The following is a 10,616-nucleotide window of genomic DNA, read 5'->3' as shown; positions in this document are numbered from 1 at the left end:
ATATATATATATATATATATATATATATATATATATATATATATATATATATATATATATATATATATATATATATATTATCATCTGTTTGTTCATTGTTTTTGTCTTAATGTATGCACCTTATTCACCAAGCCAAATTCCTGGTTGGTTTAAAACCCTTTTGGGAATTAAATCCTTTCTGATTCTGATGAATGGTCTAACAAATGCCTTCATGATACATTGCTTTCATGTTATAAATGACACAACAGTAGAGTCTACAATTATTGTTGTGTTGCGACGCTAAAATCAACGCAGCATACTACTGCCACACAGCCTGGTGGGAGGTTTGTCCCATTTCGCTTTCCGTACATCCAGCTGTTTTCGATTTGAGTTATTTCTGTAAGTACATACAATAACATAGCAACTACGCACGGCTCATCAGTAAATCAGCGTAAAGTAGAACAGGAAGTCAGGAACTAGGGGGGAACCAAATCGGGTGCCACGCCGGTCTACTCCGAGACAAGAGTACTTGGAGGGAGTTTTTCTGTTACAAGGAGAGATTAGTCGGCAACGCAAACTGCTGACCGCCTGGAGAACCTGGGGAATCCAGGTTAGGATTCCCAGATATTAATAATCATATTGTAATGAATCAACTGAAGCCTAACACAGATTAGCATGGATTCCTTTGAGGGTATATCTATTGTTTCATTTCGTGGAAGTAAAACGGTCCAATAGCAGAAGCGGGGCTATTCAAGGTTGGATGATTTTTAGCAAAAACAGTAAATCGTGTCACCATCATGCAACCTAGATGGGGTTCCCTGCCCAAGCCCGTTCTGCCGGCGATTTGAATATGCCCTCCAGAAGGGTCTATTTTTGCGGGAGCCAATCACCAAGATGGCTTCTCCCACTGGCGCTGGTTTAACACAATGACGACATGGAAGCGACGGCAACCAGCCTAAACTATTTCCTAACAACGCTTGTGTTAAGTTTAAACTTGCAACCATCATCAATCAAATGTTGAAGGGGATATCCAGTGTAAAATGGATCTGAGATATGTTTTTAGTTGGATGACGAGTTCGAATGTTCGTTCTGGAGCAAAAAAGCGTCTAAAAACGCATTCTTAAGTTGGCTGGTTTTAGCCGAATCTACCCAAACGCTATAAACTTGGAACGATCGGGGCATGTCTCATGGTAAAAAATAAATCGCTATTTTAAACCACTTACAACGCTAGTAGCCTGAGACTTCTTTGGTAGTATAATAAGGGTCCTAACACATAAGACTAGTCATTGATAACTTTGTAAGTGTACAGATTGTTTATTAAAAACGACATTGTATTTACACAATACCATCAGTAGTCACCCGTCCACGCCATCCTGTCTTTAGACTGGAGAAAGAAAAAGAAAGACACAAACAATGTTATATTATTATCGATAAGTCCATTGGCGAACATAGAGCTTGTGTGTACATTAACAACACGCATGCTCTGTGTTCCCAATATACTGATTGATAACAACATGATATTTTTTGTCTTTCACATAAACCATTAGAGATGGGTTATAAGCTTATTCAGTTGTATCTGAAGTGTAATTTGCTATAACAGGTTAGCTAATGCTAGTGAATGGGTGTCTGTTAGCAGTAATCTCCCAGCTGTAGCATACCATGACAGTAAACCTGTGTTTATGTAAAAAGCAAGTTGTGGTGGAATATGTTTGTTGTTGTGGCCCCTATACCTATAGCATGAATGTATTTTTTAAACGTCTTAAAGAGATAATGTGAACTCAGCATCTCTACCATCATTCAATAGCACTTTGTGGAAGGCAAACCCACCCGAGACAATGATCCTCTGCCAGTATCACCTTTTGATCGCCAAACTACTTTGAGGCGCACACCTAAGCACCAGCCCCCCAGGAAGAGTGCCACTTCTGAAACCATAAGGTAGTCTACATTTATTTGTAGAGCACATTTAGAAAAAACAACAGTTGACCAAAGTGCTAAAAAACAAAACTGAGATAAACCAAACAAGTAAAAATCCTACATTTGAGATGACGATAATACTGATAATAATAATAACATAACTGATAGTGTGGGCTAGAAGTTGCTGCAATGCAATGAATCAATGTGCAATCAGAATGTCTTTCAACATTCAAGAGATTAAGAACAGACTATGATCGATGATGTATTTATTAAGGATACTGTGGTACAAATCTCAGTCACATTTATTGTTAATAGTCACATATCCATCTGCATAGCGTTTGGCAATGCTAGTCAATGTAGACTTACTGTAGGGAGTCAGTGTACAGTAAGTTTCACAAAAATAAAATTGTACTTAACTTTACATTTGCACAGTGTTAATGTTATATATTACTTTAACCATACATTACTCTTTGCATTTATGTTGAATATACAGTATCTTAAGATAATAGCTGTGTCAATTGTTTTCTGATTGATTTTTAGAAACAAGAGTGGAGTGAAAGCAAACCAACCCATTATGGAGCATACGGTCCAAACCCACCACATGAACCGGACCAGGTCTCACGTTCGGATAGAGGCTAACATGTTGGTATGCACCTGCATCCATTACTCTCATGAAGATCCGTTTTCATTTGTTGTTATAATTTTGCCCTGTACATTTAAATATTAACATTTTATTGTCTTGTCATATGTGTTGTGTATTGTATATTTCAAGCTTGAGAAAATGCAGGGCCTTGGATTCAGGCCCGTTTTATTCCTGGCCAGCCCCTTTTATTCCTGCCATGACCAAAATCACTGGGTCTCAGAAATTTTTGCCCCTCCCTGCCATCTGTCTGAGATCTCTGTGGAGGGTCTTCAAAGGATGAAGGAACTGTTTGATCTCATTATTAAAGGTAATATTTTTTTAACACTTAAAATAAATCTATATATTTTAAGACATCGTTCCTCAACTCGTGGTTCTCCAGGCCCTTTTGAGTGGGTTGTGGATATATGTGTGAATAAAAAGTTTATGAAAAATACTACAACACATTGTAGAAGGACATCTGCAGCGATATTTGAAGCTCAGAGTGGGTGCTGTAGTGGTCCATACCCAGTGAGCACCCGTCTGATTGTTTAATGGAGGGCCTGAGGCCACAAATATTCTCCTTACTTTGCTAACCGCATCACTATAAAGGGTCAATATTGGCTGTAGCAGCCAGAACCGCTTGATTGATTGATCAGATATCCATCCAGTGACCACAAATTGTAACCAAAGTTTGCTTGTCTTCTCGCTAGGGGTGTGAACGGGTACACGTGTACACGTGTAACCGGTGAGTAAATCATAACCGTTTAGGGAAAATAAGTACCTTAAACGAAAACCGTAAAAAAAAAAAAAAAATCACTGCGCCATTGTTTCAATGGGAATCGCGACGGTCCATACTTTCAACATAAAGTTTAATTATTTATCATTTGAAATTCGTCCCAGCCTTTATACCACAGATACTATAGGGTCTATAGCAGGGATGGGCAACTGGCGGCCCGCGGGACGCATACGGCCCGCATCCTCAGTCAGTCAAGCCCGCACATAAAAAAACTAGCTGCTTAGTCATTCCAGTCAAATTGTCTGTTGTGAAAAATGCATTAAACTGTAATCAGAAAACGCGTGTATATGCTATAGACCCTATAGGGGGATTATTTGTTTATCAACACGGCGGATAGCAAAAAGAAAATTTGTTTGACCAGTTGCCATGGTTATCTTCGTGTGGTTATTTGCAGTTGCGGTGTTAATTAGCGATGTCAGCGAGCTTACTGTTACATTAAACTGTAATCAGACAACGCGATTATATGCTATAGACCCTAGAGTATCTGTGGTATAAAGGCTGGGACGAATTTCGAATTATAAATATGTACACTTAATGCGAAAGTATAGACCGTCGGGATTTCCATTGAAACGATTGCATAAGAACCTTATGGGAAGGAAATGATTGTTCAAGGTATTCGAACTCGGGCATTACCAGGGAAACAAAAGTTATGGCTTGTGAAAAATGGTCCAATTGTTCAATATAGATTTTGACCCTCGGGAACGAATAATCGAATATTCTGACCCATCCCTATTAAAAGGCACTGTGTATTGCTGCACTTTCATTTCCAAACAGATTTGGATGGTTAAATTGGGGTCGGGGTCATGTCTACGGAAAAGGGTGGGTTTAAGCTGTTTCCCCGTAAAATTATCAATAGATAAGTGTAAGACTTGTTAAATGGCAGCCTATTTCAATGTTTCTGTTTGACGTGTTACGTTTAACAAAACCATGCAGATGGGTTGCCTTTTCAAACTAACTCACTGCTTTTACGAAGGCAATACACTTGATGGGAGCTTGTGATTATGAACCAGCAAAGCAGACAGTTATTACTCTAGATGCCCTCAAAGTATCAAGATTTTAATGATAAACTTCCATTAGAAAAAGTGTGATTTACTTGTGAAACAAATCACAATTGTTCAACAAGCGACATGCAAGCAGTTGATCTCAAATATCTTTTGTCACCTGACATCGTCTTGTTAATCTTATTCTGCTAAATAACTACTGTTTAGTCGAAGTGGACTGTTGTAACATTCAGCATCTATTATGTAAAAACATGTTTTTTCATACAACGCTACAGCCGCTTGGTAACATGTTTGTGGCTACGAATTTGTAATTCTCAATGTAACTATTGTAATTGCTAGAACACACTTTTGGTTGTTGTATCTTGGTTTTCAGGTTGCCTTTACAGTGAACATTATTTGATAGTAAATGCAGGGTACATTGTCTTCTTTCAGACTGCTGAACTTTTTTATTTTCTGTAATTATACGACAGTTGTTAACTAAAATGCATTAAATATTTGTTATTCAAACTTAATAAAACTCTTTACGGAGTATATAGTGTAGTTTGTAAATACAATAGGCCTTTCACATTGTTGGTGCTCGGGTACTAACTAGTTAAAGTATATCATTCTCTAAATAACTCTGTTCTACTCCAATTAAGGTTGGACCCCCAGAGAGACGCCTGCAGCAGCCCCAACTCGGCCTCCACCCTGTCGTCCAGAGACGCCTGCAGCAGCCCCAACTCGGCCTCCACCCTATCGTCCAGAGACGCCTGCAGCAGCCCCAACTTGGCCTCCACCCTATCGTCCAGAGACGCCTGCAGCAGCCCCAACTCGGCCTCCACCCTATCGTCCAGAGACGCCTGCAGCAGCCCCAACTCGGCCTCCTCCCTGTCTCCCAGAGACGCCTGCAGCAGCCCCAACTCGGCCTCCTCCCTGTCTCCCAGAGACGCCTGCAGCAGCCCCAACTCGGCCTCCTCCCTGTCTCCCAGAGACACCTGCAGGAGCCTCAACTAGGCCTCCACCCTCTACTCCAGAGACACCTGCTGGAGCCTCCTCAAATGGTCTTGAACAAGGTGTGCAGAACATTGTAATGAGTTGTAAGCCACACACCACCATACACTTATTTCGTCAAATTAGAAAATGTAAACCACTTCTAAGGCCCTTCTATCTATCAATCCCGTAAACCGTTTGGAATGGAAGAAGTTTGAGTTAATTATGTTTTTCTCTTAAATTCCAATGCACTGCCCCACTTAGCTTTTTGTCGTAACCATAATAAGCCAAAAAGGAATTTCACTATTTATGACGTAAACTGCGAACTCGCTAGAAATGATATTAGAAACAAATTTAATGGTGAATCTGTCCTAAAATATTGCAGTTCCGATTCAGATAATAAAGATTAATGTAGGCTACGTAACCATTTCACCAAGTGCTGGGAGAACGTCTCGCCCTCTGTGCTATTCCTCCATTCATTTAAATGGGTGGAAGAAAGTGTGTACTCTTCACGCTTTGGTCAGGTAAAACGTGACACTAAATGCACTTGGCGAGGTGTACCAACGTATCTATTTCACGCTTTGGCGTGATACCGGGTTGCATCATATGTGTCGAACACCGAATGTGACCACGGCTTGCCCTTACTCACGCCATCATCCCCTTCTCTAATGTTCTTCTGTGTCTGTATCTCCACGTTTCCTGCAGAGGTCCTGCAGCACACGGCCTGTAGAGAGGCGCCCTCCCCCCGTCCAGTCCAGGAGGAGAAATGGACTTACAAGAAGAAGAGCCCGACGGCTTCTGATGCCGGGATGTGGACGATAGGACAATTGAGAGCGGTGCTCCATCACCCGGTCACCGGGAATAACGCGGAGATGCGGGGATTTATTCAACAAACCATCGCGGAGCACCGGGAGGGAGTTTCTCTGTTACAAGGAGAGAAAAGTCGGCAATGGAAACTGCTGACCGCAGCCTGGAGTCCCCAGGTTCGCTTGGACAGAGCAGGTTAGGATTCCCAGATATTCATAATCATATTGCAATGAATCAACAGAGGCCCGACACGGATCATCATGGATTCCTTTGAGGGTAGATGTATTGTTTCATTTTGTGGAAGTAAGACGGGTCAGAAGCTGGGCTATTAAAGGTTGGATGATGATCAACAACCGTAAAACAACCATGTCATCATATGTGATGAGCCATCACCGAATGTGACGACGGCTTGCCCTTACTCACGCCGTCCATCATAGGGATTTTAACCGATGACCGTTTGACTGATGGTTGACCGTATAAACGTTAACCGATCATCAAGTGTGTGGTGGTTTCACTTCACACAAAGAGATGATCAGATGAGGTGATTTATTGGAAGTTGGACGGACACCGCGTCCCTAGCCCTCTGCTTAATTTCTCCTTAAGTCTTAATTACTCCCGCATGCGAGCGGCGGAGAATATGATCCCTAAATGTGAAAGTGAAAGTGAAAAGAATGAACCCTCACACTCAATTTTTCCGTCTCCTCCAAACTAAACAAGCGGCGTCTCTTCGGAGCTGTCATTTTCTTAAATGAGCCGTGGCAATGTTTCAAATGAGCTCCTAACGCTGCCCTCTTCGGATTGGCCCCTGGTGAATCCTGTGCAGGGTCTCAACCAGGTGGGCGTTCGAGCCCGCTCTCTACACACGGTCAACTTGCAGTAAGCCTGCCTCGTGCTTCAATTCAAACACAGGTCGTGCCGTGGTTAGAGCCACTGCCTCACTCGGAGAGTGTGTGTGTGTGTGTGTGTCGGAGGCAGAACGGGAGAGAGATAAACAGAGTTACGAAATAGCAGGCGGCTGGCGCGGCTCGAAAAGGCTGTTATTTCAAATAGCACATTCAAATTTGATCGGTTAACCGGTTTCAACCGGTTAATGAGGCTCGGTGCTCGGTCAAGAATGTTTAACATTTTCGCCATCCCTAGTCCATCTTCACCTTCTGTAATGTTTTCTCTGTGTCTGTATCTCCACGGCTGCTGCAGAGGTCCTGCAGCACGCGGCCTGTAGAGAGGCGCCCTCCCCCCGTCCGGTCCAGGAGGAGACATGGACTCCAGGCACACGAGTCAAAGAGGAGGAGGAGCCATGGAACCCAGGCCTACCAGTCAAAGAGGAGGTGGCGGAGGAGCCAAGGGCCCCAGGCCTGTTCTACTCCAATGTCAAAGAGGAGGTGGCGGAGGAGCCATGGAACCCAGGCCTACCAGTCAAAGAGGAGCGGGAGGAGCTGTTGGTCAGCCCTGGGGGAGCCGGTGGTCAGGAGACGACGGGAGAGGACGTCATCCAGGACCCGTCCTCTCCTGGTTCCGTGAAGACGGAAGGCGCTCCGCCTCCGCCTACAGATCCAACGGAGGCCGGACCACCGACCAGGGACTCTGAAGCAGACATAAAGCCAGAACCACAGCCTCTGTCCTTCGTATCGGACCATTATGCGACAGCAGAACCACAGCCTCTGTCCTTCGTATCGGACCATTATGCGACAGCAGAACCACAGCCTCTGTCGGACGGGTATGAGACGGCACAACGACAGCCTCGGTCCTGTGTGTCGGACCAGTTCGAGACAACAGAACCACAGCCTCTGTCCTGTGTGTCGGACCAGTTCGAGACAACAGAACCACAGCCTCGGTCCTGTGTGTCGGACCAGTTCGAGACAACAGAACCACAGCCTCGGTCCTGTGTGTCGGACCAGTTCGAGACAACAGAACCACAGCCTCGGTCCTGTGCGTCGGCCGACTGCACGACAACAGAAACGGATGCGAAAGAGGAAGCGGGTGCAGAGAGCGGCTCCGGGTCGGGAGCAGCCGTTGGCGCCTCGTGTCCAGACATGGACTCTAAATTGCGGATCCGACGACGAGCCAAACGTCCGGTGCGTGAACTCGAAAGCGATACCAAAACCCGGGTCCGGATACACATGAGGGTGCACAAGGGTGAGCCGTACTCAGGTCCAGACTGCGGAAAGGCGTTCACCACTAAGGGTGGGGTCAACGAACACATCCAGAACATCCACAGACCCTTCCGCTGCAAGCTCTGCACCGCAAGCTTCTATTTCAAGTATGGTCTGAACCGTCACCTCAGCGTCCACACCAGGGAGAGGCCGTACACCTGCTCTTCCTGCGGCCTCACCTACACTGGGAAGGACAAGCTGAACAGGCACATCAACATCCACCATAGAATAACATAGAATTGCATCTTCAAATGCAAGATGAAAGCGTGATGGCTTAAAGACCCCTCAACGGGAAGTGAGATCTCTGTACTGTTTATTAAATTGTATTGTATTGTGTACTGTTTAAAAGGCAAGGTTTTTGTGCTGTTGCTAAGCTGTTGAGGAGCGTCCGGATTTCTCCACCTTTTCGGACCCTTTTTCCACCAACGATTTGTGTCCAAAGAGACAAACGCAGACAACAGTTGTTGAATTCGGTCCAGTACCGAGTGTGAAACGGTGCAGCATTTCCTTTGGGGCATCGGCCAACCGTCCTGTTTGGGAGGAGGTGGTTCGCTAACCGTGCCGGGTCTCCACAGTGTCTGACAACATTATGGAAAGGAAAGTGTAATCCTACAGGGAAATAAAACGTTTTTCTTCACCCCTCACTTGATCCTGTTTGGTGTTGTGTCCCTGTGAAGCCCCCGTTATTAACATCTCAGCCCTCCTCCACCCAAATCTCCTAAATAACACAATGATGTGTTTCTTGTAGTCCACCACCCCGGACTCTTAAGGGGCGATCCTTTCTCCAGCTCTCACTCACTTTAGTTCTCTGTAGGGTCCTTCTGATACTGTTGGCAGACGCTTAGAATGACAATCTGTGCCTTTTTTGAGGCGTACATTGACGAGGCGCTATGACCCCAAATGAGAACGTTCTCAAATACTGGACCAATTTCAAAAGTTGTTGCACGCATTAGTCGCTTACAAAAAAAAAAAAACCTTCAGGCCAACTGACTTTTGTTTGACATTTTATTACAGTTTATAATTTGGCAATTCTAGTGTTTTGGGTGTGAAAATGACAGGTCACTTTTATTAAATGATATCATGGACGTATTCTCATGGCACCCAATGGGCTAAATAGAGTTGAACATTTCTGGTGGTCACATATCTGAATCCCTTGTAAGGAGGTTACACACCTTCTAAAACCTGAATGTTAGTTTTATGCGAAAGGTTTGTTATCTGCAGAGCTTTGAGGTTTCGTAAAAGAAAAAAAAAAGAGCTTGACACTTTTGAGTGGTCTGCAATTCCCCAATGTGCCCCCCCCACCCCCCCCCCATGAAGCCGAGGCTCTACTGCACCATGCCCCCCCCCCACACACCCTGACAAGTCGTAGAGATCCGTCCAGTCTTGCTGTGAGTTCTGTCCATCACCCCTGCTCCTGCAAGGCTCCGGATCCAACGCCTGTTTCCTGCACCTAGACCTCACCAACAGCCTCAAAAATGTACCGTACCACGTTACCATCAGTCATTGGTCCACCAGGCCACGGCCCAAGACCAATTCACCCAATCTCAACTCAGCGCCAGCCGATTGGCCAGACTTAGGACCTTCCTTCAGCCTCTCCTGAAGGAAGGAGAGGCTATTTAAAGGTCCCATGGCATGCCACCAGGTGTGGCGTGATTAGCCGGTACAAGCTGTTTTGGAACTCTGCCCCTTATGACATCACAGGTGGGCGTTTCCAGATCTTGGTGGACACGCCCACATGTGATGTCATAAGGGGCAGATTTCCAAAACGGCTTGTAATAATAATAGATCAAATTTAAATAGCGCTTTTCCCAGTGCTCAAAGACGCTTCACAATCGCTTCATAAGCTAAATCATAAGAAAGAAAAAAGAAAAGCTAAACAAAACAAACGTAAACAAAAGTTTAAAGGTTAAAAGCAAGGCTGAAAAGGTGTGTTTGAAGGGCAGTTTTGAAAGATGAAAGGTGGTTGGCATTGCGGATGTCGTTGGGTAAAGCATTCCAGAGGGCGGGGGCAGCTGGAGCAAAGGCTCTGTCTCCCCAGGACCGGAGGTTGGTCCTGATGGGGTGCAGGAGGTTGGCATCGGTGGACCTGAGACAACGGGTAGGGGAATGGCGGTGGAGAAGGTCAGAGAGGTAGGGGGCGCCAGGTTGTTGTAGCGGCTAATCACACCACACCTGGTGGCATGCCATGGGACCCTTAACCCTGTACCATCTCAATAGTTGACTAAATACCCCAATAAAATAACAATGCAGATGTGACCTTACCATCTATTATTTTGGTTATTTTTTATACTGTTTTTAATAGTTATGGCTAAAACAACACACTTAGATTTTTTTTTTTTATATTTGTTTAAAGTGAGACCTTGAGCCTAATATGA

At 44.6% G+C, this 10,616-nt stretch overlaps 1 protein-coding gene across 3 annotated transcripts; it reads left to right on the top strand.

Moving 5' to 3' along the window:
• Positions 1-353: 353 nt before the first annotated feature.
• Positions 354-8,890, top strand: LOC115542253 (proline-rich extensin-like protein EPR1). Of its 3 annotated transcripts, none has more exons than XM_030354437.1 (7): positions 354-589; positions 1,784-1,914; positions 2,434-2,539; positions 2,666-2,843; positions 4,951-5,364; positions 5,987-6,283; positions 7,286-8,890. In XM_030354437.1, exons 3-7 carry the CDS (start codon positions 2,468-2,470, stop codon positions 8,476-8,478), a joined length of 2,154 nt encoding a protein of 717 aa, XP_030210297.1. In that variant the 5' UTR covers positions 354-589; positions 1,784-1,914; positions 2,434-2,467; the 3' UTR covers positions 8,479-8,890. The 3 variants fall into 3 exon arrangements, with proteins under 3 accessions (XP_030210297.1, XP_030210298.1, XP_030210295.1); XM_030354435.1 differs by lacking the exon at positions 354-589 and adding an exon at positions 644-1,169; XM_030354438.1 differs by lacking the exon at positions 1,784-1,914.
• The last annotated feature ends 1,726 nt before the right edge of the window (positions 8,891-10,616 follow it).

The sequence above is a fragment of the Gadus morhua genome, chromosome 4, assembly GCF_902167405.1.
Source record: "Gadus morhua chromosome 4, gadMor3.0, whole genome shotgun sequence".
Lineage (NCBI taxonomy): Eukaryota > Metazoa > Chordata > Actinopteri > Gadiformes > Gadidae > Gadus > Gadus morhua.
Note: the sequence above shows the minus strand (reverse complement) of the source record. Positions and strands in the feature narration are given on the sequence as shown.

Excerpts from the sequence above, each read along its gene's own strand:
- LOC115542253 (XM_030354435.1), top strand. Across the intron at positions 2,540-2,665 it reads GGATAGAGGCTAACATGTTG|CTTGAGAAAATGCAGGGCCT; the intron begins GTATGCACCTGC and ends GTATATTTCAAG. Across the intron at positions 6,284-7,285 it reads GGTTCGCTTGGACAGAGCAG|AGGTCCTGCAGCACGCGGCC; the intron begins GTTAGGATTCCC and ends CGGCTGCTGCAG.